The sequence below is a fragment of the Falco peregrinus genome, chromosome 19, assembly GCF_023634155.1.
Source record: "Falco peregrinus isolate bFalPer1 chromosome 19, bFalPer1.pri, whole genome shotgun sequence".
Lineage (NCBI taxonomy): Eukaryota > Metazoa > Chordata > Aves > Falconiformes > Falconidae > Falco > Falco peregrinus.
The window spans coordinates 1,777,280-1,805,138 of NC_073740.1; the positions used below are offsets into that span (position 1 = coordinate 1,777,280).

General features: G+C 43.1%; 1 protein-coding gene across 3 annotated transcripts; it reads right to left on the bottom strand.

Moving 5' to 3' along the window:
- Nucleotides 1–284: 284 nt before the first annotated feature.
- Nucleotides 285–27,516, bottom strand: LIMA1 (LIM domain and actin binding 1). Of its 3 annotated transcripts, XM_055792208.1 has the most exons (12): nucleotides 27,409–27,498; nucleotides 25,471–25,536; nucleotides 23,807–23,942; nucleotides 21,332–21,377; nucleotides 18,887–19,315; nucleotides 13,329–13,437; nucleotides 11,763–11,923; nucleotides 9,280–9,387; nucleotides 6,889–6,946; nucleotides 6,031–6,146; nucleotides 2,951–3,084; nucleotides 285–2,534 (listed from the first exon to the last, which is right to left on the bottom strand). In XM_055792208.1, exons 3-12 carry the CDS (start codon nucleotides 23,923–23,925, stop codon nucleotides 1,532–1,534), a joined length of 2,283 nt encoding a protein of 760 aa, XP_055648183.1. In that variant the 5' UTR covers nucleotides 23,926–23,942; nucleotides 25,471–25,536; nucleotides 27,409–27,498; the 3' UTR covers nucleotides 285–1,531. The 3 variants fall into 3 exon arrangements, with proteins under 3 accessions (XP_055648183.1, XP_055648184.1, XP_055648185.1); XM_055792209.1 differs by lacking the exon at nucleotides 25,471–25,536 and having other exon boundaries at nucleotides 27,409–27,516; XM_055792210.1 differs by lacking the exon at nucleotides 9,280–9,387.
- Between the last annotated feature and the right edge of the window lie 343 nt (nucleotides 27,517–27,859).

The window sequence follows — 27,859 nt, forward strand, 5'->3', positions numbered from 1 at the left end:
CCGAGAACCACCTGAAGCCAGAAATGGCCGTGTAAAATACTTGCATGTCCTTATTTCTTTCGCCCATCCTGCTTTAATCCCTCTTCCACAGCTTCTTGCACGAGAGCACATTTGACTGTCAACCAAAAAAAAAAGTGGACGCACAGTGTCACCTAGTGGCACCAGAAAAATCACTGTCTGGTCTCCAGCTTCCAGTAAGAACACTCGTATTTCCCCCATCTTCTCCCATGGTCTTTTGAAAATGCCGCCTCTTCATGAAATAAGTACGAATCCAGTCTTCGGACTTAAATTTTAATGTAAATGACCGAACTTTATTGAAAGTTTTGTAGTTAGCAGGACTGTTAAGAAAGCAGAATATTTTACACCTCAAGTATAGTTAAGAGCTAATTCTCATGAGAATACAGTACAAATAAAAGCTAATATAAAAGGGTATCCTCCTGCCACCATTCAAGATTTCATTATTTGTAAAATAAATGAAGTCAAGTTTAACAATGTACTAAGCTTCAATGCTAGCAATCAGAAAGTTTCACCATTCAGATGGTTTTATTCCAGAGATTTTTTTGCAATGTAGCGTAATTTCACAGCCATAACGAAAATATTTATGGCAGCTTGATAAGAGTAGGATTTCAAAGTTTTCAAAAGGCCTTAGAAATATTATCTACAGTTTACAATGATTTATGAATGCCAAGTAAAAAACCCAAAAAATAAAACCCACCAAAAAAACCCGAAAAAAGCCCCCACTTCGAATGCATATGAAATGCTGAAGTAATGCTAATGCCCTGCAGGCTACTGCAAAAATGTTGACTTGTCCTCAAAGAGATCTGGCTGTCAGCACAGCTTCTGGCTAAGCACTAAAATACAGACGTTCCTGCAACGGGCACACAGTTCCAGTTGCACAGAGAAAAATGGAATAGGGAGTCTCCAACTGATCACAGGCAGTTTTGAGAAAGAAAAATCACATTGCACTCAGTTTAAGATGCTTTAGTTGTTGGATACTAAGCACTTAAGTGTTTTCATAATAATAATAATAAAAAAATCCAGTTGTGCCCTTTACATGTATTAAAGTGCATGAAGTTACCAGTTTTAAAGCAGGCCAGAAAGTCCCTTTGAAATTGGTCCCTAAGCACTGCAGTAGCATTTGTAGTGGTAGAAGTAGCGTATTACAGAAAGCCTGTTTCACACTACTGTTTTGAGTACAGTGACATTCCATACATTGTTAGGGAGATACGTACTGAAGCTCAGAAAGGATAAGACAGTAGCAGTACAGAACAGCTCCGGTCTCATGCTGTGGGGACAGGGGTTACCTGTTGAAGCTATCCCACAGCCAGATCCTTGTATCCATGCACCTAAATACACTCTTTGTGGGCTTCCAGCATATTTTTCTAGTTGAGAGAATTTGTTCATAGGATTCCCTTAATGTTGATGTGCAGTATAGCATCACTTCCGTGGAGAACAGCTGTTTGTTAAAGCTAAAAACACCAATTTAAAAAGGCCCAGCACCTTGCAGCAAGTTTTCTAGTAAAAGGCCGATTTATTCTTCATCATCTTCTTCATAGTAACGGTTCCTTTTGATCTGTTCTTCCACAGATAGATCTTCCATGTCTTCACCCTCCCAAAACCCAACATCCTGGGATTTGCGGTTCTGGTTCGGAGATGATTCTTTAGCAGTCACGACATTGGCTAAGCTGGAATGTTTAGGAGAATTTGGTTCAAGGAACTCCTCATTTGGAATTTCCTGCTCTTCCATAGCATGTTCTTCCTCATCTGTCTCTGCATTCACCTGGCCATTTTCAACAAAGTTATGCTCTACTGTTTTGATACCAGACAATTCCTGTTCTTTCTCTACATTTTTCTTGCCAGCACTCTGGATGTTCCTATTCTCAACCTTCTTTTCTTTTTGCTTTTTGTCTGCAACAACCTCTCTCTCCAGTTCCTCGCTTCTTTTCAAGATGTCTCTCTCTGTCTTAGGAGGAGAAGATGAATTCTCAGTTTTATGGCCTTTAACAGATATTGTTCTAAATGAGGCTGCGACTGTAAAGGGACGGCTTCTTTCCTTCAGTGACGAGGATCTTCTTAGCTTTTTGAGATCCAGATCCACATCTTCCAGCACATCTGGCTTGGAAATCTCCTCTTCTGGGGGCCATTTGGGTTTGAACACTTTGATGCCCTCATCTAAGGCACTTCCTTGAATACTTTGGTCAGATGGAGGTGGCCAGGCAATCCTCAGCTTTTTTGTTTCTGCTGGTCTCTCTTCTCTTTCAGGCAAAGCTGAAGCTTTTGCTTCCATACTTGCTGCCAGAACTCCTACTTTTGCAATTGGGGCATCCTCTACTCCTGGGCTTTGTGGACTTTCTGTTGTATTTACCCCATGGAGAGTTTTCTCCAGGGATTCTTCACATTCAGTTTTGCCTGCCCATAATTCCTTATGCTGTTTGTGTCCAAAGCCTTCATCATAATTGCCTTTAGATTTGAAGAGCTGATTAAAGTGAGGCTTGCAGTAAATATTCCCACGCAGAGATGCGTATGTCCCAAGACTGTTCGGGAAAATACAAAGTCAAACATTAGCATTCCGTGTCTCAGCCCCTGAGACAGGTGTGTATTATAGATTTGTTACTGAAGAGATTCAATTTCAGTCTTCCAACATCTTTACAACAGGCTTACAGCCTTCATGAATTTGTACGGCCCTCTTTTCAAATGTCAGGCGCTCTTTACAAAGTTGCACATTATGTTTTTCCCCCGTGTAAAATTATATTAAAAGCTTAAAACCAGACTGCATCAAGTGCAAAAGCCACTGGCAAAACTAGGACTGTAGTACCACTCCTACGCTCCTCTCCAGCATGCCGGCTTACGGTTGCCTTTGGCTGAGCTAAGCCCGAACAGCATCTTACTCGGCTGCTGAAGAAGAAAGCTACGCTTCCTAGAAGGCAGCCAAAGGGAGCAGCATGTTTACCTGAGTTTACTGTTGCAATAGGAACAGCGGAAACAGCTGATGTGAAACACCTGCTGGTTGGCAAAGAGCCTTTCCATCGGGTACACGGTCTTCTGACACCCAACACAGGTTTCCTTCATTGGCAACTGGAATTTCTACAGGAAGAAGAGAAAGCCTGTTAACTGGAAAATGAATCAACTGCTAGGGGACTTGGCTTGGGTTCATGCACGGCTTTCCAGAGTTCTCAGAAAAATTGCAGCGATTCACTTTCTGCAATTCAATGCTAATTATGGTAGGAGTCGGTTCTGGTGGGCAATGAGGGAGGAAGAGGCTATGGCAGGCCCACAGGATTGCTGTGGCTTGAGAGTGAGCCAAGAGTTTGCCCCAGCAAATTCCACAGCTGAAGCATCACAAGTTGAGCAACAGTTGAGAAGGAACAATGAAAATACTAGAACTCAGTTATAACTTTGACTGAGCCAGTTCCCAAAAAGCTGTCTAATCTATTTCTGCAACTTCAGTTTTTCTTGATAAGAAAATGATGAAGAAATGTTCAAGGTAGATTACAGTCAGTATGAGGCTTACCAAAAAAAAAAAAAAAAGTGCAGAAAAAGAGCTGAAAAACTCTCAGAATAAAAGGTAGAGGGTGGGAGGTGAAAGAAGTGGAACAGACTGCTCAACAGTTTTACATTGATTCACTTTTTCTAAATGCTTCCTTCTCTTAAAGAGGAGGAAATAGTCTCAGCTCAGACACAGGCAGCAGAAAACACTTCTGACTTCATTTGTAAGCAATTCCAGCAAAGAAACTATACTCAGATTTCAGGACATGCAGCCCTCAAACTCACTCAAAACTTAAAGTCAGCAGGGCTTTGAGGTTAAACAGCTAAAATTGTTTCTGTGCTCGCTAAGCAAATTTCCTGAGAGTTTAAAGTTAAACACTAAGGAGTCAAGTGTCCCTGCTGTGCCGTATGGCAACGATCTCCGATTTTGCCTAAAAAAATTAAAAAAAAAGGTCGCTTGATGCCATTCACTTGTTGGAATCTATTAGGATTGGCCAACGGGGAAGACACTTTAAAGAAAAAAATAAATAACTACAGTTAAAAAATTAGCAGTCTCGGGCTGCATGTTGATGACAACTACTTGAGCAGCAGCATAAAGTGTGCCCAGGCTCCACACCCTGGGTCTGCATAGACACATTGCTATTGTAGCTTTTCTTTAACAAAGAATTACCTGCTACAAACTTACTCAAAAGCTTTAAGGAAAAATACCATAGCTAAAGAAAAACCAGGAAGGTCACAGGAAGACATAATTACAGCAATTTATTTATAACAGACTAGAAACAATGGCTAGGCAATGAAAGTTACAGTATGTGAGGGACAGATTGCTGAAGACAGAGCCAGCTGAAGTCAGTTTGTTGCAACCATAAAGTTTGCTGCCAATTTCATTCCAGTTTGAATAGGTATTTCAATTTTTAAGGCATTGCTTGAAGTTATAGTAGATTAAAGTTCTAATTATGACGACAGCTTGACCAACAAAACTTCAGAGTTCCTTTTGAAAAAAAAAATCCACAATTTCTAGGTGCTGCCAAAACTGCGTATGAATTCTGAATTTTGAGTCACTGAATGAAATCTCAAAAAATGAAATTTTAATGATGGAAACAAAAAAAATCTAATCATCCATGCTTGCTACAGTGAACAAGGCAGCAACAGTTTGCTTGCCCATTGAAAAGTAACTCTCCCTGAAATCTTAGTTTTGCAAAACGACGTGACAGTGCTGGCATGTGCTTCTGCAATGCACATCCCCGTCTAAAAAGAGAAACTTACTTGCATAAAGTGAGCCCTATGTCTGATGGAGAGGCGTTTTGGGGTGTGAAGAGAAAGAAATTCCTTTCCAGGCATACTACAAATAGGAGCTACAGGAGGAAGGTGAGGCCCAATAAATATGAAAAAACTTGAGAGAAAGCTGAGAGTTGAGCTCACATTAGGAGGGAAGCAGAAGGCAGGAGTAGAGGTTAGGAACCAAGAACAGGAAACAGAAGCTGGAAGAGACAAATAGGAACCTTACATGAATAAACAGCATCTGGGTTTCTATCTTAGCAGTGCAGCATCTAAAGCAGTAACAAGGTAGAGGACTAAAATGGTTCTAATCATATCAAGAGATAGCACAGAGGACCAAGACACACAGGCTGTGCGCATCTTGTGTGCTGTAACAGACAGAGATTACAAAAACGTTATAGGCAGCTCTGATGTCGCATACTGGCATTTATACTCCAGAACATGCTAGGAAGCCACATCTCACTGGTCTTCATGAGGTCAGTGCTGTTCCTCTCAAAGATGGGGAAAACAACAAAAGCACAGTTGTTTCCTCAGGAGCGAGCCAGGAAGTCTGTGGCAGCCCAGGGAACAGGCATCCTAACTCCAGACAGCACACGTGACGAGAAAGTACAGCGTGATCAAAATGTTCAGCACTGCCATTTCTGTGTCTAATAAGATTAGCAAATACATTCCTATCCAAGAAGCTCTCCATCTGCTTTATGCTTTATTGCTCCTGCTAAAGAAAATGTAACATTAAAGGCTTTTACTCAGAATGCCAAACTCAATCTTTGGGGAGTCAGTCACCACAGTGCCCTTGCTATAAAGTTGGTGCCGTTATCTTGGGAACAGCTGGAAGAGGAGGGTGGAAAGCCAAGTCCCAGCCTACTAAAGGCTCTGAAGATCAGTATCAGGACCTCAGTGCCTGTTCTAGGAGCAGTTTCTGAAGGAGTGAATCTCTGACTTCACAAGAGACAGAGACCAGCCCCGATACGATCCCCTGCTCAAACCCCCTTTCCCACACTGAAGAGAAGCAGGCTGCCTCTGTTGCAGGGGCACGCTGTCGTAATGGCAGCGGGGTGACTCCCAGCAAGCAACTCAGACAGTCTTTGAAGAAAAACTGACAGTTCTGAGATGCTTTTCGATTCTGAATTAAAGTTCCCTCATGAAGACGGTCTAATGAAGACAGATCAGATATCAATACAGTTACTCCAGACCCTTCATAACCACATTGATTGCATTAAGGCTTCTCAATATTTTACACCAACGTTTGAGACTAAATAGCTGCTTTACCTTCACTGCTTTTGGCAGAGATGCGTCTGTCTGGCCAGCTGGTTTAGAACCAAAGTTTTGCTGCTTTGTGCTGACAGGTTTCTGAACTTCTGTCTCGCTCTCCAAGTTTTGTCCAACTAAGGGGAGCAAATGAAGAAGAAAAGGTAATTGCGGTGAGTTTAAAACCATGGAAAGCTTATGCTCTTAAGACCCAACAACAATCCTCCCAGCTAAGGGTAAGACATTTTTTTCTTGAACATCTGCTATTAAACCTTTTGTTCTAGATGTTCCAACATGATCATTCTGCTTTTCTGATTTACCAGGGAAGTTAAGCTGATATGTAAAGGAAACTAATACATGGAGATCCAACATCTAACTTCCAGGAGCTGTTCTTCATTTCTGCAAAGCGCTCATGTGTGGGCTTGAATTTCGGCGTAAAGCTAAGGCAACAGGAGAACGTGCTGAAGTGTTTTACTGAACAGGAACCTGTCAATCTCTGGACAACACCAAAGACACCTGGTAATTATCCTGCATTAGTAAGTACTCCAGCCTACTGACTGATGTAGTAGTTGCCAGAGCTATTAGTTTAAGTCCAAATGGTGAGGAAGCTACACTTTAATGTCTTCAATCAGAACAAACAGGAGTTACAGATGTCTCACAATTACAACTGCAAATGAAATGAACTTCTAAACCTGAAAGAAATTCTTATAAAGTTTGAGTTGGGCACAGGACACATTTTTAGTACAAGACAGGGTTTTGTTGGGTCAAATTCATCATTTGACAGGCCTGATCTGAAACATCCTACACACAACTGGGCAGTTAGGGCTTTTCCTCAGCCACGTGCTTTACTCTTGTTGAGGCAGGAGAACAAGTGCTTACCATTGCCATCCTCTAGAAGACCAGAGTGGAAAGACAAGCTGTTCTCACCTACAGAAGCCTGCAAGAGAATATTAGACAATGAGCACCTTTGATGTTCTAAAGTCTGAATAATCGTGACCTGAGTAACACAACAGGCAGAGACTGGCTACACAGGTGCACATGAAGCTACTTTTTTGTTTTATAAGGCACAAGGTCCAGCTGACTGCCAAGAATGTTAGTCCTTGCTACAAGGTAGACATCTTCAGAATTTTACAGCTCTTGCAATATTCAGGTCATCTGCCGTAGTGTTGACACACACAAACATCATATTTTTGTTTTCCCAAACACCTGCAGCTTGTACACCTTTAGCTATTAGTCTTCAGAAGTCCCTGTTGATCTCAATGTACCTCCCAGGCTTTCTTACTTAGAAATCCCTTGGCACCAAGCAGTACACATTTACTGGAAATCTCACATCTCCCTCCAACATTTGACAAACCCATGACATTTTAACATTCAGCAAAGACGTTGCTTTGGGGAGGGTGGGGGGAGGTGTAAAGAAAAAACACAGCTGAATTTTAAATAAAAGTTTTTTAGAACTAGAAGTCTGCTGTTTCGAGGTTGGGACGAACATGCCTGGACCTATCCTGTTCATCCTCCTTCAGAAACAGATTCTTATTTTAAAAACAACAAAACAAACCCAAACCCCAAACAAAACCCCACCAACTCTTCTACAGAGTTGGATATAAACCAGTTTCAGATACTAAAGATGTTACAGATAAAGAAATATGCATCGAGAGCCTTATTAAACTTGGCACTATTGTTATTAAATCGAATAGTTGTAAGTAGCCACACTGAGAAACTAAAGTACTGTAACCAGATTAAGTGCAAATCATCACTAATTCCCTTTAATGATTGAAAGGCCCATTGCAAGCAACTGAAGTTTGCAAATTAATGAGGTAATGAGGAAGCAAGTTAATATATTAACACACTCTGGTCTACTGAAAAAATAACACCAGTATACTGGGAAGTACATCAGCACGTTCTGTGGCTGTTAAGAGTCACGTATGTCTGGCTACTGAATCTTTAATAGATTCAGTGTGAAAAATGACAGAGAAGGTTAGCAAGTTTCTTTTGTTTCCTTTTTGCCAGAGGATTCCTGTTTCTGACATTTACCACTAGCAGTTTTAATTAGGCTTATTTCCAAAGTTCATCACGTCGGTTCAAAAGGACAATCCTGGCTCTCGAACAGTGTTCTATTCAGGTCCTTTATTGCACCTGGACACCTCAACAAGGAACTTTACAATTACAACTGAATACAAGAAATTTTATTCAAATCTTCCCATTCAACAACAGGGATGTATTCTGATTTGACAGGTGGTCTTTTAATTAACTCACCTTTTAGCAAAAAGCAGCTTCAACCAGTTGAACACGAAGCTGCTCAGCTGTCACTGAGGAACAGCTGAAAGCAACAATTTGGCCCCTTGCCCAAGGAAGGCTGGAAAGCTCTAAAAGCCCTCCTGGCATTAGGCTGCCACGTGTTCAGAATGGCTGGAATACACAGTACCCCAATTATTATTCAGCTACTTTTATCGCGTCTGCTGTCCCCAGTTTAGTATACAAATGCTTGAGCGTGCTTTATTGTCTCTAATTCACAGAGTAATTTAGTCTCAATTTACAGCTGGAGCTCAAATCCAGGAACAAACCCAAACTGGCATTCTCGGTTACCTTAATCAAAATTTAACCACTAAATGCAGAAGAAACAGTGACAAGCTCCTTTTCCTTACATCACGTAAAGCTTCTCATGAGTTCTTTTTCTGGTGTGGTTTCTTTTTTGTTTTATTAAAAAAAAAAAAAAAAAAAGAAAAAAAGATACAAACCCACACACAAGCAAAACAACTACCTAGCTGTGAATCATCTTTTTACGTTAGGGAACATGACACAAAAAAGTTTAGGTGGTTTCATCACAGTCATCTAAAATTAATGGCAGATAAGGAAAAAAACCTACCAACCCAGAACAAAAAAAACGCATAAGACCATCAGAGGTTTCAGCCCTAGTCAGCTACTGAAGCCATCAGAAAATATGCGAGTATGACATGGAAGGGTTCTGCCACGCTACAGGCATGTCACTACTGAGAAGACAGGAGAACTCTCCAAGAACACATAAAATTCACCTCTAGATAGTCTCTACAACTGCTCGCAAGTCTTCCACAGAGACTTGCTAGTGTATAATTCAGATACAGTCTAAAAAAAAATCATGTACAAAAATACAAGGAATTCTGCAGCATGTAAATAATCTGTATCAGCTGCTCATATTCACTTTCTAGATGGCGTGTGGAACTAGATCGGCTGTGCTTCTACAGCTAGTTCCACTTCAAGTGAAGTCATTGATCTTCACCAGCATGAGCATCTTACCTTCTCCCCATCCTGATAGGAAATGGAGTCCTCAAGACTTGGTGGCATATTCTCCTTCTGCTCAGATTTGTAATTCTCGAGTTCACTTTCACTGGCTTGAATCTCATTCTATAGAATAAAGCACTTGAAAGTTGACAGGTTCTTTTCCCCTAGGAAAGTACTTGCTTTCTATTTTTCTTAAAATCTTTTTAAGACTCTTTTCCTACCATATACAGTGATAATTAAAGGAAGGAGCATAAAAAAACCCTCTATACAAACTTAAGTGATACATTCTAATGAAGAAAAAAAATGGGGCTGTAGAATTTTACTGTTTTTTACAGAGTTAATGCCAGCATTTTTCTATACAAACACTTTTCTCTACTTTCAGATTCCTTCTTTAAAATTGACTCTCATTTCCCCTGCTCAATCCACATCCTCCTTTTCCAGAAATGTTAAATTACAAGTATTTCAAGACAAGCACTATCTTAAACCACTGTGTAATTGCAAAATACAGTTTGACATAAAAACAAATCCAACCCTTGCTTCAATACTAGTCAAAAACCTAATTCTGTTATTTACCAAAATTTTTGTTCTTGACAAACTGAGCTGTTTAAGATTTTCACAAAAGAATCTTTCAGACTTCAAAAACATAAAATCCAGTGAAACCTCGTGTTTCTTTCATTGCCACAGGATACAAGATAATTGGAGAAAGACTCGTGCCTTTCACAAGGCATCTTCTCTGTAACATGAAAGAGAAACGGCTAAATGCCAGCACCAGCATCCTACCGGATTTGGTAAACAAGTCTGCACAAACCCAGCTGTGTCTAATTGGTTTGCATGTTAAAGTTAAAATGAAATTTAGCGTTAAAATATTAGAATTTTAATGTATAAATCTCTAAATACGCTGTCTCTCCTGCCTTCCTGTGTCCCTTGCAATGTATAGAAATGATTGCTTCTCCGCCTTACTCTAACCAACTTTGAAAATGTCTATCAGTTTTAATCCAGGCCTAATTACACCACAATGCCCTCAAACAGTTGTTCCCAAGAGAGATTATGGCTTTCCTTTGTAGCACAGATGTGACACATTTTAGGAGAAGGGAAGTACAAATACCACACTACCATATCAAAAGAGCCCTAGCTGCTTTGTCAGCAGGGAAGGAGAATATCCAAGAGTTATGGCTGCTGTTGGAACACAGAACCACCGCAACCATTGGCTTGCTCCATCTTATGTGCTGCCCTCGTGGATGTGCCAGGCCAAAACCAACAGAGATTCTGCCAGATGGGACCCCCTAAGAGCATCAGGCTGGACTGACACACTGATAGCTGGGGGTTCGCAAATGAGAGTCTCAACAGACATCTATGGGAAATCTCTTGCCATTAGGCCATAATTTAGTGGATCTGCTACCACGCTGAGCCACAGCCTGGAAACAGCAATCTAGCAAACCGAATCCAGGCGAGAAACGGGATGCAGAAATCAGCAATTAGCACTAATCAGATTTGTTGCTCTGCCTGCAATTACTTTCCATTCATGTAGTGAAGTTTACTCCACCTTCCTCCCAACAGTTGGAGAATTAGACCCACACTGCCTATGAAATTCAGGAATCATTTCAGCTAGGTACAAACTTTTACCTTTCTACAGATACAGCCAGGAAGCATGCACTCTTCCAAAGTTTAGAACCACCATTTTTGGCTTTTCTTTCCAGTGCAAGCTTCCTAACTTAAAGGCCTATCCTCTTTACTTTTATTACTCTGGCTAACAAAAGTAATACTTAAGCAATAAAAGTTCCCATTGTTAAAGGAAAAGTATCAGGCACTTCCAGCAAACACACTTAAGCACTTTAACAAAAGCTGAGATTCTTGCAACTTCATCAGCTGCAATACTTTACCATGATTCATTAATCACTCGTTTCCTCATCAAATATCTGCAAAATTGGCACAGGTTCATTCACTACAAGAGTCTAATTGGATTCAGACAATGGGTGAGGAGACTTGAAGGGAGGTGAAAAACAAGAAGGAGAAAAACTGACCAGAGATCCCAAAGCTGCAGGCCAAGAGAGGCAGGTTCTTTGCACTGTACAACACTGAACGTTGCTCCGTCTTATTGTGCCTCAGTTTCCCCTAGCTTATAGCTAATGTACAATGCAGAACCGAGTTTGCTTTTTAAAAAAAAAAACCACCAAAACAAACCAACAAAACAAAGAAAGGAGAGAGCTACAGACATGCAGAAAGAAAAAGAATGTCAGCTATGTTTCAGAAGGACTTCAGTCAGGATGCCAGCAATTAATTCCTTGGAAAACTTTCAAGATTATTCCAGGAATATGCAAACACTTATTTTTTCCTGCAGTGTGAAGAGGCAACTCTTCATTAGAAATTACTCCTATGGGCACAAGTAATTTTCTATGGACAATGGCATTCTCTTCAAAAAAGCCTGGTTTCCGTAAGATCTTTCCAGTCTCAGGCTGGGATAAAAATTCACTTCTACACAAGGCAGAGAACAGACTTACCATGGTAATGAGGCCTGTGGAACTGCCCTGCTTGGACACAGCTGCCTGATACTTCGCCAGCCTGTCCTTTATGGAGGTTTCTGTTAGGCGAGGCATCTCCAGGCTTCTCTTGCTCTCTGCCTTATCTGGGCTGAGTGCTGGACTCGTATCTACAAGATGCCCTGGAAAAAAACCTAAATGAATCAAGGGTAACTTGCAGGAAGACGAGGAGACTTGTCTACAGAAAGATCTACCAATCCCACCTTTCCTCACTCCCAAGACCACAGAAATTCCACATCTGAAGAGCACAGAAATGCTTCAGTCACAGGTTTATGCTCCAAGTCTCGTAATTAATCTGGCTAGTTTCAAAAGTAGCATATTCACCAGATGCGGTGTCCAGCCAGCGGTCTCAGAAGTAACGAAAGCAAACAGTTTTAGCATTGAAAATTGCTGTTATTGTCAAATGGAAGCAGCTGCTACGGTGGCTAAATGGAAATTATACATCATTCCTGTCATGGAATCCTTGTCATAGTCTTTTTAGGGAAAACATGGGAGCCAAGGAAGGAACTCTCACCTGCCACTTCCACCTTCTCCATGAAAATAATTTAGCGCATGACATGTTATAGATAAGGACCTCGAGAACAAACACATTATGAAATAATTCAGTTTAGTCTCACAGGACCATTTGAAGCATCTGTGTTTATCTTGAGAGGGAAGAAACATTTGGGAGCTTAAGCCTTTACATAGGTGCAGATCTCCTGACACTCAGAACTATGCCTCGTTACTTGCCACCCATCTTTCATTTCTGCTGTCACACGTTAGCCAAACAGGTTTAAAAAAAACAAACTCCTGTGACTGCTCTGCAATCTAGCTTCCTTGTATAGCTGTCAGGTCTTCAGTAATAGCTTAATTGTTCAATAAAGGATGATTAAAAAACCCGCAACCTTTCACTAGCTAGTGGCCTTGAATGACTAAAAATTTATATGAATCATTAAAGTCCCTCTTGGGGACAATAAACAAATGTAAGTAGCTCTTGCCATTCTCTCCAGTATTCCTCAAATAATGACACGAGATGCATCACTAATTAGTGAGATATATTAGCCACGGGCTGAAAACATGAAAGACTGTAAATGCCTTGCTAGAAAAAAAAAAAAAGTCTCCAAACATGAAAAATTCCTAATTTTGCTCAAGTCATAAGGCTGGCTATAGTTACCTGTGTCCGGACAAGGTGGGAGGGATGAGAATTAAAGCAAGAGGAAGAAGGCATATTGTCTTGTCTGTTCACTGCTTTCTAAATTAGTTTGACAGTTAAAAGTAGTTCTAGGATTAAGACACAGGGAAAAAATGAGTTCCATTCCTTAACTTGCTAGTTATCTCCCGTGCCTCAGCTTCCCAGGCTGAGGAGTACAATGGTTTAAAATTCACAAGACTTAATTCATTCCACGCGATGCTCACAGGGACTTTACAGATGGAAGGTGGCTGCACTTTGAGCGGCAAAAGTTATTTCCATTGTATTGTACGAAGTAGTTTTATTTTATAAACTAAACCCACCCCCAAACCAAAGCCCAACCCCTGAGGTTTCCTGACCTGATGTACTATGGCTCTTCTCTCCCAGGCCAACATCGAAGTCCTCCGAAGAGAGGCTGTTTTCAGAAATCCTCCTCCCGACTGCCGTCCTCCGCTGGTCCCTGGGGACCTGTTAGAGACAAGACCCACCTATCAGCTGCCTGGACAAACCAAGATTGCCGAGTATAATCCTTTAAGATGCACAGGTGTCACTAGCAAATCTGCTTTACTGGAATAAACAAGTCTAGCAGGTGACATCTTATTTAACCAATATCAAGTTTGATCACAGAATACCTGACCCTCCGTCACCTGGGGAACACCTTCTTGAAGAGGTCAGTAGACACCCTTTGACTAGTTAGCTTCGTTAAAAATCAGAGAACCACAACTATCAGGTTGTTAGGCATTTACCGCTGCAAATACAAAACCTCAGTCTAGATTTTTGCATTTCATACAATTTCTTTTGAAACTAATGTTCAAAGTCATTTTATGAAGATTTAAAATTAGAAAAAGGATGAAAGGAGCGAGCTATCAAAAATTTGCACTGATTTTCAGCAACAGAGAGAAGCATAAATACGAGGTTAATAAAAGTTTATCTAAAGTTACTTGTTTTGATTTGGATAGCCCATGCATTTGGTAGCAAATAATTCCCTAATTAGGTCTGATAAAGCTGAAGCTTAAGCAGGAGAGTGCTAGAGATAAATATTCTCAGATATCCAGGATAATCGCTATCTGCAAGACTGCAAGTTCCGGACAAGGGTGTTTTGTAGCACTACCACACAGATGCTCTGGCTGGCTCAATCAGAGCTAATACCCATTTGTTGAGACCAGTTCCCCAAAAATCTAATTCTCAATAAAAGAAACTATGAAAAGGTATTTCAGCAGCTTTGATAAATGCTCATGAAGCGCAGAGTTAAATTTGACTCCATCAAGATAAGATGTTTTCACAGCTGAAAGTCAATCTACAAAACACTAGAAGGTGATAGATCTTTGTCCCCTCCCTAGGAAGAGTTAAATCACAGAGCCAGTTCGAAATTAAAATTGAGGCTCATGTAGGGAAAAAGGCAGGTCTGGCAAGATGCTGCAACCACATATTCCCCCCCACCCCCCCAACTTCCAACAAGATTCTTATTTGCTGGTCACCAAACTGAAGGAAATTCCAAGGTTTTATTTTAACAGAACTGCACTGTAAGACAATCACTGTGAAAAATCAGGCTGCTTTGGCATACAAAACAGCAACTTTACCAGGAAAGGAAAATGCAGCTGGAAAACCTCTTTTTCCATTAGCATGGGAAATATTTTCTCTTTCTGTGGTTTAAGACTTTGGTAACTTTTGTTACTGGAAAAGAGCTTAGGTATGACAAGTCTTTTCCTTCCACTGAGTGTGTTGATAGGTTCAGTTTGGGAGTGTCTGCACACTTGTGAGGACTTGCAGATTCCTCGTTCTGTGCAAACTATTCCTGGACGATTCTTACTCAGCCTATGTCCACCTTCATGTCACCTTAAGCTCACAAGTCTGAAGTTCTTTACAACTGAGAAATTTGTCATTCAAAGGGTCTAGCTTTTGACTACTACACAAAGTGGATCACTATAGGCAGAATACATTTGAAGACCAGATCCTTTGAGGACGCAGAAGAGAAAATGTATTTATTAGCCCACTTGAAACCTCTATTTTATCACTGCCCTGGCTTTGGGTTTTGGGGTTGGTTTTTTTAGTTTATTTAGTTGTTTGGGGGTTTTTAATAACACGGCACCACACATTTTCTTGCACACAGCAGGAGTGACAAAGCTACAAATGAAAAAACAAGTTTGCAATATAGGCACATGAGAATTTTGGCTTCCCATGACAGAAAGACTCAGCTGAGTGCCTAGGGAAGTTTTCACTACTAGGAAGCAAAGGTCTTAATTCACGTCATTTAGATGCAGCATCTGGGATCCCAACCTCACTGAAAGAAACCATCAGCACTTCTCAGGAGAAAAAGAGAGTTAGAAATCAAGACTGGAAACTCGTTCAGGTTACCTCTTCTCATTCTCCTTTGTTTCAGAATCTCATTTACACTTATTTTCACAGCAGTCTTTCTCCAGTGACATCATGCTGAACTGCCCTCATGTTGAGGGGACAAAGAATTCTCAATTATCACTGAAATTAATTATTAAACAATTTACACCTCTAAATAAGAGTTGGCAAAGGTCAGCGTGTTGTCAAACAATTTTGACAAGCATTCAGTCTGCTACCACCAACAGAAATTCAGGGTCAGCACCTCATCTAGACGCATGCACAAAATCGAGGTTTTCTTCCAAGCAACCCAAAAGCTTTGTATTTTCCATATTTTCACCAGCAGCAAAGGATTGAATATACATCAGGAACACTCTTCCGCTTGGCTCTGTAGGACCTTCATGAAGGCTGGTGAGCTCTGACTCAAGAGCGAGAGCTCTCCCCACATTGTACCACCTTGCTGTGGAATCCACCACAGCAGGAAAAGTTCAATTATCAGAGGCAGCCATCTCGTGACCACCTAAACCAAGTTAATGAGTAGTCACAACTGTCAATTGAATCACTTCCACGGTCCTGCCAGCTCCTCTCCTCCGGTCCTCTTTGCCACCTCAGATATCTACAGGTATTGCTGAAGAACTTTTCTGTAGATAAGCTGTATAACAAAATTAGCCTAGGTCTTGAGAGTAAAAATTCATCACGCCAAAATACAAAAGGTTTAGTTAGAGTTCAGAGATCTTTCTGTACTAAAACCTACAGAGTCAATGTTGTGTCGATTTTATATCAACAGTTTTATATTGGGGGGGAGAAAACAGAGTAAGGAGGAGGGGGGAGTGGAATTAACAAAGGGAAGATGAGGGACTTTCCCCATTGCAATCAACAGACTGACCAACCACAAGTAATTAGGATGATTATGGCTCATGGAAGGTAACCACCTTCTGCATGAAGGAATCCCCAGCTCCCAGCCTTATGCATATGTCACTCAGTTCCCTTTACAGCCCTGGCTTGGCCGCAATTCCCATGCCACAGCTTCTGCTACTTGTAAAATGAGATAAAACATTCCTCGTGTCTGGAAAGCCCCAGGGTTCTAAGACAAAAGATGTGAGTGCAGAGGTATCACAAACAGAGCTACCAGCATTTTGCCTGGGGCACACAGAGTTGTTGGGCAAAAGACCAAATACGTGTTACACCTATTTCATTATATACTAACTGTGTCAAATGTATAGAGCTAACCTCACGTGCAGGGTCACAAGACAGTTAATATTTTGCTTTAAAGGAAAAACACGAACTTGGAAACAACTTTTTGAGAAATACTGCAGGTCTGCTTGCTCTTCTTTTTCTTCTGATCTTCCTTGGGAAGAATTCTTTGAAACTGATAAAAGACTTGATGTTCAGTCTCTGTTTCATGCTGAACCAGTTTCTTTGCTTTTTCTATGAAGATGCAACAAGAGATCTGCCTTGTATCTAAATTACAGAAGACAGAGCAAGATCTGAACTAATAGACTAGGAAGTTTTTTCTTATAACCCTGAAAATAAAAATAGGTTTATTTAGAGAGCGTGATTGAGTCAGGAAATCCAGGCTCTAATTTGGATTCTTGCCACACAGACTTGCCCAGCAACCAGGCAAGTCACTTTATCTTTACTGCTATGAAGTTACAGCCACGTTCCTACTTAGCTTATACAGATGTTTTGTCAGCAAAGCTCCAGCAACACTTATACCTTAAGACTTAAGTAAATACCAATTAAAATTGCCATCTCTCAGCTGAATTTATGGTTGGACTTGATGATCATCATAAAGGTCTTTTCCACCCCAAGTGATTCCATGAAGCCTTGCTTGTACTTAAACCAGGAGTTTATCGATGGACAGAGTTCAGGGAAAGCATAAAGAGAAGGAAGAGGCGACGGGGGAGCCTGCAGTCAGCCAGACTTACTCCATCGCTGTAGCTGCTTCCCACCTTAGCGGGAAAGATCTGTGTCCCCGCAACACCCACCTTCATTGTACGTGACTGCATGACATCATCCCCCAGCCCTCAGATAAATTCCCCAAACCAGAAATCTCACTATAGCGCTTTCAAATTACAAAGATACCCCTTCCCCCCCATAGACTTTAGAACGCTTTGTGCCTTTTCCCTTCTAAAATTAAAAGGCAACCAGATGAACTTGGAATACATAATTTGAACCCAACCTGAATAGTTTCATACCTACTGTATGGTATTTACTGTGTTCAGTTGGCTTTCAACAATATTTGCATTACTAAGCTTGACAGCACTATCAGTTCCAGATTCAGTCAGCTCCCAAACAATTTATTCCCCAGGCTAAGATAAAGTTACTTGAAGCCCAGCTGCAAAACGGTACTTTCCTGTGGAATCCCGACTGATTAATCCTGCAGCAAGAGTTCAGAGAAGTGCCATCGGGAGATCACCCTCCCCAGCCCACCCCTTCCACTGGGGGAGGCAGTATGGGCAGCTCTTTACTTCATGACAAAGACTACAAAAATCTAAGTTGTGAAATTACTCCATCCAGACCCCAAACTCGCTTTAACACGGGGGTGCTCCTCTTGAAGCCCTTAATTGTTGGAATATTTAAACGACTTTTCTACAATATTTGTTTGTTTTACTCAATACTGCAAGAAAACCACCCGCAGTAAAACAAAGCCAGGAGTCTAGGAAACTATGAGAAAACTGGAAAATCCACCAGCACCAAGGCCTCAGGACTATGTTGCAAGTCACTAGCATATGCAACTCATTTTCTAGTTAAGCAATTCTCCCCGGGGACACACAGTCTGCAGTCCACATGCAGGATCAGATTTCATGAGCAGTTGTAGGAAAAATGCAAGCCCTGTGCATTTGCAAGTCAAAACTAGTGAAGGCAGGAGCTTGTCTGGCTATCTCTGCTTATTTTTTCCTCCCCGTGAGGATTGTTTTTCGATAAGAAGCATTTTGTTAAGATGCAGAGATGAGGGAGCAGCAAGGAAAAGATGGGAGTATTTCAAAGTACATCTCTATCTCTTTATATATATATGTGCATTTGTGTGACTCACATACTGATATGTATATAAAAAAAACAACCTTCTTAGCTCTGGCAGCACTTCCATCTCAACCGCAACTGCCAAAGATTGTTCAGCTCACTTCAAACAGTTACATCAATATATAAATATACACACATATGGGTGGTTTTGGTTTTTTTTTTGTTTTTCTGGGGGTTTTTTTGGTTTTTTTTTGTTTTTACACAATTCATGTTTAACATTACTCATCTTCACCTTCAGACCATAGATAAACATTCCCAACTTGCTTGAAAAGAAAAATCTTAATAAATCCAATAGTTTTCTTTCTAAAATCACACCCCTCCCACAAGCAAATTCACTTTACACTTCCAACGCCTGATCACAAATAGCCAACAATCCCGAGCACCCCGCACATATTTGCATAGCTGGTGTTAATAACTTCTTTGAGCTACGTTAAGTTTCAACTAAAACAATGCGTATGCTTATTTGCAGAGTCAATAGTTGGGAGCCACTCCCCTCCAGGGACTTTTCCTGATGCCTGCGAGTTTTTAGTTTCTTTTAGGATGGGAAGGGACGGATCCTTACCTTGCTCTGCGTCGCTTCGCCCTTCTCAAACATCATCTTGAGCTTGCTCAGCGGGACGCTGTACTTCTCTATTTTCCCCGGTGAATCCGTGTTCTCGCTGGCTTCGGGCTTTTCCGCTTCTCTGGGCTCCCTCAGCCAGTTTTCCATGTTACCACTCGCCGGTGGGTGGCTTTCCAGCTTTCTGCTGTCCCCACCAGGACACTGCAGGCGGCCGGGGGGGCCCGGGGGGGGCCGGGTGTCAGGGGCAGCACCAGCCCCGGGGGGTCGCTCCGCGGCTGGGGCAGCAGCTCCGACCTTGTGCCTAACCTCAGCGCAGCTGCTTCCCAGCGTTTCCTTCCGAGGCTCCGCTCCCGGCTCTGGATTCTCCCACTTCTTCTTTAGCACACTCAGATTTCCCCTTTTAAAATGAGGGGGAAGATTTTCTGCGTTCTACAAAGAACGAGAAGTTAATTCCAGTTGTATGCCTGATGAAGCATTAAAGCGCTTCCTTTTCTAGGCGAAAGGAAGCTGAAGGCTCAGCACTGCTCTCAGCCCTCTGCTTTTTCAGACAGCTGTGAATAGTTACAACTGTGCCACATGGAGAAAGCATCCAGGATAGGAAAGGAAGGAGGGGGGAGAAGAGAAAAGTCAGGAGCTAAAGCAGGAAGTGAGCAAACAGGATGGCCTTATAAGGAGAAAGGGAGTCAAGCCCTAATGAGTTAAATGACACACAAAAGGCTTCAATCCATACGGAAAAGGGACTAAAATTCACACAACCTGGGTCTCCAGTCCTACAACCAGTGAACAATAGCTGAAGCAGCAGTGTGAGGGGTGGGTGGCGTGCCAGACCTTGCAATGCCTTCCAGCTGGTTCAGAAGACAACAATTAGTAGGCCTTCCAAAAAGCTACAAATTAGCTTTCAGAAACCACTACTTTTTTGGACATACGTGTTTCTACTAGCACTTAACAGCAGCATTTTACTCACAGGACATCCATCTTCAGTATTTTGTACTACGTGGTGTAAGACTCAAGCTAAGCACTGACAACAAGCATCTTTTTGCTCCCATCTATAAAAAACAGATAATTTGCTGGAATTTTTCCTTCTTTTTTTCACTCAACACATCCAAAGCTCCCAGCAGGAAACATGCACGCAAGTCAGAAGCGCTGCTTTACTACTCCGAGTTAGATGGGAATACACAGAGCAGCAGCATCCCTCATATTTGAGTACTTTTCACACTGGTTTTACTTACAGGTAGTTACCTCTCCCTAGGGTAACAGACCGGCCTGTGTTTGATTCATTCAAATCTAAAACCTGCCACCATCACATTTTTGCTGTCTCCCTCGTGGAGACCACTATGTATCAAACTCACTGCAAGTGGAACAGGTCTGCGAGGCTTACAGGAATTAAACAGGATTAGCAGCTATATTAGGATTTAAATCTCTCGCCCTATTACTCTTCTGGTCGCATTTTGAACACTGCTTTGCAAATTAACTTGAATACACCAACACTTCAAAAAAAGATCAGCTTGCTTGCTGACCGTATTTAAAAGAAAGGATTAAAATTATAAGGCAAATGTTGTAATGTAGCAGAAAAACTGAAAATTACGCAGCAGGTTGCCCCCAGGAATGCCTCTGGACCTGTGGAGTCCCAGCATACTTCGTAACACAGATCTTTCTTGCTTGGGACTTGCCTGTTCCCTGCTCACGCAAGCAATGAAGAAAATTTCAGATTGGAGAGTGATTTTCAGAATGCTTATTTTATCCTACCTATATCCCGAACAGAAAAGAATGACTCCCCAAGCATTAAAGAGATCAAGGCAGCATGGTCTAACAAAGACTTACCCATACATCCTGGAAATACTGCCGGTCTTTTTAAAGAAAAATTAAACTGAGGATCTGCTTATACACAGACCTGCCACCAGTGCCTGGTATTTCAGCCAGGGTCCCCTGACCTCAGAACAGTTTTACAGGAGGGAATGTGAGGCTGTAACAGAGTCAAAGAGGGGGCATTTGGGGGCATCCTGAACCCTGTAAGCCATTTCAGAGAAGATCCCCCTTAATGGATTCTACAGCTACCGAAGATACACATGTTCGATTTCAGAGAGGCTGGCAGCTCACTTCAAGCAGACTCTTAAGTTCAGGTAAGAAAGGTACCACACAACTGCCTACAGCTAAGAACAAAGAGGTGGATGTTCACGTGTTGTGGTTAACTCGTTTTGCCTTCTGCTTAGGAGCGAATTGTGATTCAACATATAGCTTTGGGCAAGGAACTTGGTTTTCTTTCCTTTCATTCACAGGGAAAGGTAGAGGGAATGAGTCACGCGCAAGCACTATGTCTAAGCCAAGGTTTCTGTAGGACACACGGCAGCAACTTCAATACTCCAAAAATCAACTGTGACAGAAACATTGTAGGTGATCCATTCTGACTGCAGGCTGTTGCTTATTGCCTAGGAAACAAATACTTACACTTCTTTTCTTCTCAGCAGTGGCTTCTTCAGCTGCTTTCTGATACCTTTGAGAGAGCAAAGAGAAAAAAAACAAACCACAAACACTGGTTTTTAACCAGAATACTGAATGCTCTTGAAGACAGCCGAGATTTTTTTCCCCCACCAAGAATTCTGTGCGCTTCCCAGACCTATCAAATAAAACCAGAGGCTGAAAAAATAGTAGCAAATAGTACTAGACCAATACAAAATGACAGATACATTTTAAGTCATTCAGTTTACAATAATAACATACATTAATGTTTTTCATTACCTAAGCACTCTGATTCTCAAATATAGACAGTTTACCTTGGAATAGCTGTATTGTTTCCGCCACCCAGCTGTCTGCTGTGCCCCCTTGCAGGAATAACTCAGCTATTTATACAGCAGCTGCTGAACCGTAACAAATTACAGCTTGGCATACGCAGAAAATCTACATAAGTGCCAGTTTATTTTACTATGCTGGGCTGTAAACTGCACCAATTCAGCAGTTGCTTCATGAGCAGCTGAACCATCCCAGCAGTGGAAACAGTAATCACAGCCCTCCCAAGATAAGCCACCCTGGATCATGAATCAAAGTCCTTTAAGAAGCTATAGAAAACCCGCAGCAATCTGCACACCGCTCCACTGGGCATAAGTACCTCCACAGCCAGCAGCACACAGACCACGGGGTAACTACTCCACGCGAGGCAACTGCACTTGGCTTTTGAAACGCACAAATTAGTCAGACGTGACAAATTTTGCCATTTGTCAGTAGAGCTCTGCTTTTCAAAGAGAAGAAACGTCACCCAACGTCTGCCAGGGCAAATGATGTTTCTATCTTTCTTATCTGTGGAATTCTACTTTGGATACAACTGGGAGTATGTTACAGGTAGTAAGTGAGACACTAGCATTGTAACAGTCATCAGCTTCAGACTTTAAATAATTGCTAGTTTCAAAACAACAGCTGATAGGTATCACAAGCTCAGTTCCTTCTAGGAAAAAAAAAATCTTGCAGAGACCTGCTCTATTACTCATTTTTACTTTGTAACATTTTTTTTTCCTGCTGTGAATAGTGTGCTCCTGTGTAGATTTCTCCTCTTGTTACACTGGAGGGTAGACAAATTGCACCCTTCCTTACTTCTGCTCTACAAGTGGCATTTACTGTACAGACTGAAAGCTGCTAAAGGAGCGTAGCTGGCCCTCTAATCGATGCAAACATATTAAACTATGTCTCTGTACTATGAAGGTTCCAAAATTTGAATGAGATGTGCTGAGAAAGTCAGTTTACGGAGGAAGAGAGATCAATGCTAGAAGAAGCAGCGAAGAGGGACATCAGGAAGCAGCACTGTGTTTTTGCAAGGAACTGACTCCGCTTATGTAGGGGGACCCGACTTGATTAAGGAATAGCAGTTTGGATTAAGGAATAGCAGTTTGGATTACTTCCAGTAAGCCCTTTTCAAAGGATTATCAACATTTAGCAAGATGACCAGGTTCTGTCATCAAGCTTCTACGAGTGAATAAATTACCTTGACAAGAGCAGTCAAAGCAAGCAGCTTCTCCCTAGGACAGAGTACTTACAGAGCAACATAAAGAGCTACGCTTGTGTAAAGTCCAGATTGCAATTATCCTTCCCCTGTAGACTCTGTAAAGTTTCTCCCACACTCACAATTTAAATACTCCGAAATCTTGCTACACTATTAATGCAATAACCTAGGAGACCTGGTTGCCCAAATCCCACTGAAAATCCAACCTGTAGCCTACGTAATTCCTCAAGGAAATAAAAGCTTTTCCAGAAAACATGTATGGGCTACCACCACTCATCTTTCTCAGCGTATAAAATACTGCTTTATGATTTGACTGTCACTCGTCATCCAGCTCTCAGAGAAAACAGAAGGGTAATATTTCTTTTCTACACAAGTTCTGTGAGACATCAGTGAAGAACATAGCCACTGTGAAATTCTCTGACGGAACTCTTACTGGAGGGGTCACATCTATCGCCACCAGTCGACAGTGCTACCATTTCTAACTGGTCTCCAATTAACTGATAACGCATTTCTGCTACTTTTTACAGTACCAGGCAGGAATTGCCATGTTAGCAGAAAAACCTGTGCAGTTCATGCTTAAGCAGGTAAAGACCGTTTCCGATGCAGAAAAACCTTAATGGCAATAGCCACCTACATTCCAATACTCTGCCCTCGAAAAGAATTTGTAGTTTGGAGTAATTTGTGGTTTGACAGGAAACATTCTACTTTATTTTCTAACAGCAGAAAGAAGATGATATAATTCTGACTGCTGAAACAGTACGTCGGCACTAGGAAAATGTTTGCCCAGCACATATTAAACCAGAAACTTAAATGCCTACAGATCTATAATGTTTTTAAGAAGGAGAGCAACTGTCAGTGATGTGGTCGTCGTCCAAAGGACCAGCTCCCAACCTACACACATAGCTTGTGTTCAGCATCCTCACAGCACTTACTTGGAGAACCTTTCCACAAGAGCCGACGACTTGTTCTTGTTGACTAGAGAAAGCTCTTTCGCAGTGATTTTCAAAGACTGTGAAGTCCATTGTCTTCTATTAAATGGGGAAGGCTCCATCTTAGCACCACAAATACCTGCTCAGGAGGAAAGCACAGTGTCAGCAATATGAATTACGCGAGCAGAAAAGCAGTTTGGCAAAGTGATTCGATGCTAAGTCACCACCCGGGCGCTCCCGGTGTTCTAGTGCTGCTAAGTCCTGATCATTCAGGATCTTGTCTACCAACTGACTTAAAAACCGGCATCAGATTAAAGTTATAATTTCCTCTGCAGATGCCATTGAGGTGGTGCCTTTGATAAAAACGCTAGCCACAACGGGAGGGGTGAGAGATAAACCATGAGCCAGAACGGGAGTAAGGAGCAAGCTGTGATTAACGAGGATGTTAATGGGAAGCTCTGTATTTCCTACACACACGGGCTCCAGGAAGCCCCAGTATGCCCTCTCTTGTTCTGGTTTCTAAGCCAAATGTGCTGGCATTTATGTAAGAAGGCTTGAGTTATGAAACCTAAGAGGGTGTAATTCCTCTGCAAACATTTTTCATTCACTCTAGCGGTGTTAGCTCTCAACGCAGCAGCCGTTGCCTCTGTGAGCTGAACCAAGTCTTCTGCTCACGCAGGCAGCTGTAAACCTCACGTTGCAACAGCTATTGGTTACCTCAAGGAATAGTTTTAACTCCCCTGTCCTGCTATAAAGGGGAAGAGACTTTTGTACAGCTTTTCACCACTGAAGCCAACAAAACTATATCAGATTATTATTATTGTTACTATTTACATAATTTTCTTTTGTGCAGGAGGAAAGGAGGGGAGATTAATGTAAAAATTTCTCTGATAAGACAAAAATAAGCTTGTAGGGCAACGCCTTTCCTTTTTTCCCTCTTTTCTTTTACTCCAGGTCTCATGTCACACAATGCTTGTGGTAAGCACACTAACTAATCCTACAATGGCAAATCTCGTTCTCACATTTTCCACCGATTTCTTTGACCGATTTGCACCATTAGGTCTCAGAACTCTGGAAGTCTGATTACAGGTGTGCTTGCCCACACTGTAAATGGAAGCACCTTAACACAACTTGATATAAACAGTCAATCAAATGTCGGAAAGACCACGATTCTGAAATCCTTATAGGTATATAATGCAACTGCTCAAAACCGACAAAGACACGGGGTTCTGTAACACCTCCGAAGAATTCCGCTGCAAAAGTGGGGCCTCACTGATCCCGAGGTGTGAGTCTCACCAGTTTCCAGCGCTGAACTGGGAGCTCTGGGTCTGCCAAGTGCCCAGCTGGTGCTGGCACCAGAGGAACCTCTCTGGTGCTGCACCCTGTTGCTGTGCAGAGATAAAACAGGCAGCAGATGAGCACGTCGCGCTCTCGGTGGATCGAGTCAGGGAGAATGGGACTTTCTCTAACATTCCTTAATTCCCTGATGCAATGGAGAGAACGATGCACCGTCCCAGCACCTGTTTTTTCAAGGTAGTGCTTTTGATGGTGCTTTTAGATGTACAGGTTGAGCTACCATGGCAAACGATAAAAATTCGGCTATTTTTGTGGCGATGTTGAAACACACTGAAACTACTTATCAATGTTATGTTTCCAGCTGCAGCTACCTGCAGCTTCAGGCTTGCAGCTCCCACTTAAGGCAGTCTCCGAAATGCATCCACCTCCTCCTCCATCTGCCAAGAGAAATGCAGACTGCAGAGTTACTTTCCGAAATTCAGGCTTTCTTGAAAGTCTCTTGCATCACCAAGTTACCCTCTTCAGTTAACCTGCAAACTTATGCCCAGACTGGACCACGAGAAGGATGCTCTCCGCTTGGCTGGCTTAAAATAGTCACCAACCTTTGCCAACTGTGCTAATTATCATCCACAAAGGATCTAATTAGAATATAAGAGGAGCGCTCAATTTTCTCCCTTTTTAAAAAGCACATTGCATGCGCAAAGGAACAAGCACTTCTGTGATTACAGGCTGTAGACCCTAGTGCTGATGCTCAGTAGCAAACATTTAGCATATAGATTTACTAAAGCCACAAGAATACATATACAGATTACAGATAGGATTCACTGCTGAAAAATGTTAAAAAAGAATTCTGTCCATATAATTCTGAATCAGCCATGTAATGCTAAAGTTCAAACTTTGTTTTCTAATTAATCCTGAGCCAAAAGGAGATCACCTGAAGCCTCGCTTCACAGTTTAAATCGCCTTTCAGAAAACAGAGTGGGTTTTGCCCAGGGAACAGTAGCGGGGCATTCATCGGGAGCCTCCCTTGGCAGGGATAACAGGGTGGTCATTGACACGCACCTTCCACAGGCAGCCAGTGTCAGTAAAATACCAAGAAAACAAAATCTAGTTTAATTGTTTCAGAAAATAACACCTGGGTTTGTTGCCCCAGCATTCCATTGCAGCTTGCAGTGCTCTTTGCAGATACATCTTCTCCCCTCTCATGTTTTTGTTCAATTCCCTACTGTTTTCTCCATGAAAACCACAGCTACAGTAAGACAATCAGGCCTGTTTCGGCAAAAAAAATCTCTTTATAAAGGCAGCACCTATTGCTAGGCCATTCCAATGGAAAGTTAAGCAGCATATTTGGAATCTCAGGTCGCTAGAAGAGCCATAAAACAGAACTCTAAGATGCCCCGAAACCTGCGCTCCCACATTTTTAATGCCACCCCATGTTCTTAGCGCTTCCCCATATGTCAATAGTTTCATCATGTTCAAACATCTCTATGCTTTTTTGCTATTTTTCCTATTTCTTCCTAATAATGTATTCCAAGTCATTTCAGGAAATAGTCCTTTATTGTAGGTATTAAAATTTAAACAAGACAGTGAGTATTCTGCGTATCGCAGGAGAGAGCACGGAGTCCAGAGGAGGTGGAGGAGGAGAGGGGCGCGGGGTGTTAAGGAAAGGGAGGACGAGGGTTTGGCCGCTATAACGTGCCAAATTGCCTCCGGTACCTTTAACTAAGAGTTTTCCAGGAGAATAAAAAAATCCCGTATTTGTGGGAAGGTGCTAAAGGGAATTTTTACGGCCGCTCGCCCCGCGGTGGGACGGCCGCGTTACAGGTGCCTGCGGGGCGGCTCGCTGGCCCGGAGCAGCCGGGGCCGGGCACGGAACCGCAGCGGCCCGGCGAGGGGGGCACCCCCCTCCCCTCGGAGTCCCCGACTACCCGCACGCCGCTGGAAGCCCACGACATACGCCGCTCCTTGTCGGCGACACGCGCCACGGCACGACAGGGGTGCTCCAGCCCCACAGCTGGCGCTGGGCTGAGCCTCGGAGCCCCCTCCCCCCACCGCCCCCGGGGTCCCGCTCTGCCCAGCCCGTACGAACCGGCAGAGCCCCCCGTGCCCCCCGCCGGGTACCGGAGCAGAAGCCCCTCCTCGAGCCCGCCCCCGGGGCGGCCCCCGGGGCTCCAGCCCCGCGCAGCTCGCCCCTCACCACCACCACCACCCCCCACCCGCCCGCCGCGGCCCGGCGTCCCCGCTCCGGGCAGTCCCCCGGCCCCGCTGACAGGGCCGCGACCGGAGCCCCCTCCCCCAGCCCCACGCACCTGCGGCGGTCGGGAGGCGAGTCCCGCGCGCACACCTGTCGCGACTGAGGCGGCGACTGCACCTCCGCGCCGGCGGCGGCGCCGGGCAGCGGCGCCGGCCCCGCCCACGGCCCCGCCCACGGGGCGCAGGCCACGCCCCCTCCACGCTGGTGTGTGTCCGCCCCCCGCGCGCATGCGCAGCGCCCCCCCCCCCCCCCCAGCACCTCAGCTGGCGATTCCCGCCTTTGGGCGGGTGGCGCTGAGGGAGCTGCTCGACGGCCTCTGGCGCTGAGGGGCAGCCGGGGGTCTCCGTGCTTGCCGACCCCCCTCCACGCCTGCTGTCTGTGCTGGTGGCACCCGGCGGTGGGTATGTACGGCCCCCAGCTTCACAAGGGTGAGGTGAGGCCCGCGGCCTGGTCAAGGTGAGGGTGAAGGGCCTGGGCACCACAACCTGCGGTGTCCACTGGACACA

Excerpts from the sequence above, each read along its gene's own strand:
- LIMA1 (XM_055792209.1), bottom strand. The coding sequence starts at position 23,925 with ATGGAGCCTTCCCCATTTAATAGAAGACAATGGACTTCACAGTCTTTG. Across the intron at positions 9,388-11,762 it reads CCACAGGCCTCATTACCATG|AATGAGATTCAAGCCAGTGA; the intron begins GTAAGTCTGTTC and ends TTTATTCTATAG. Across the intron at positions 2,535-2,950 it reads TATTGCAACAGTAAACTCAG|TCTTGGGACATACGCATCTC; the intron begins GTAAACATGCTG and ends TTTCCCGAACAG.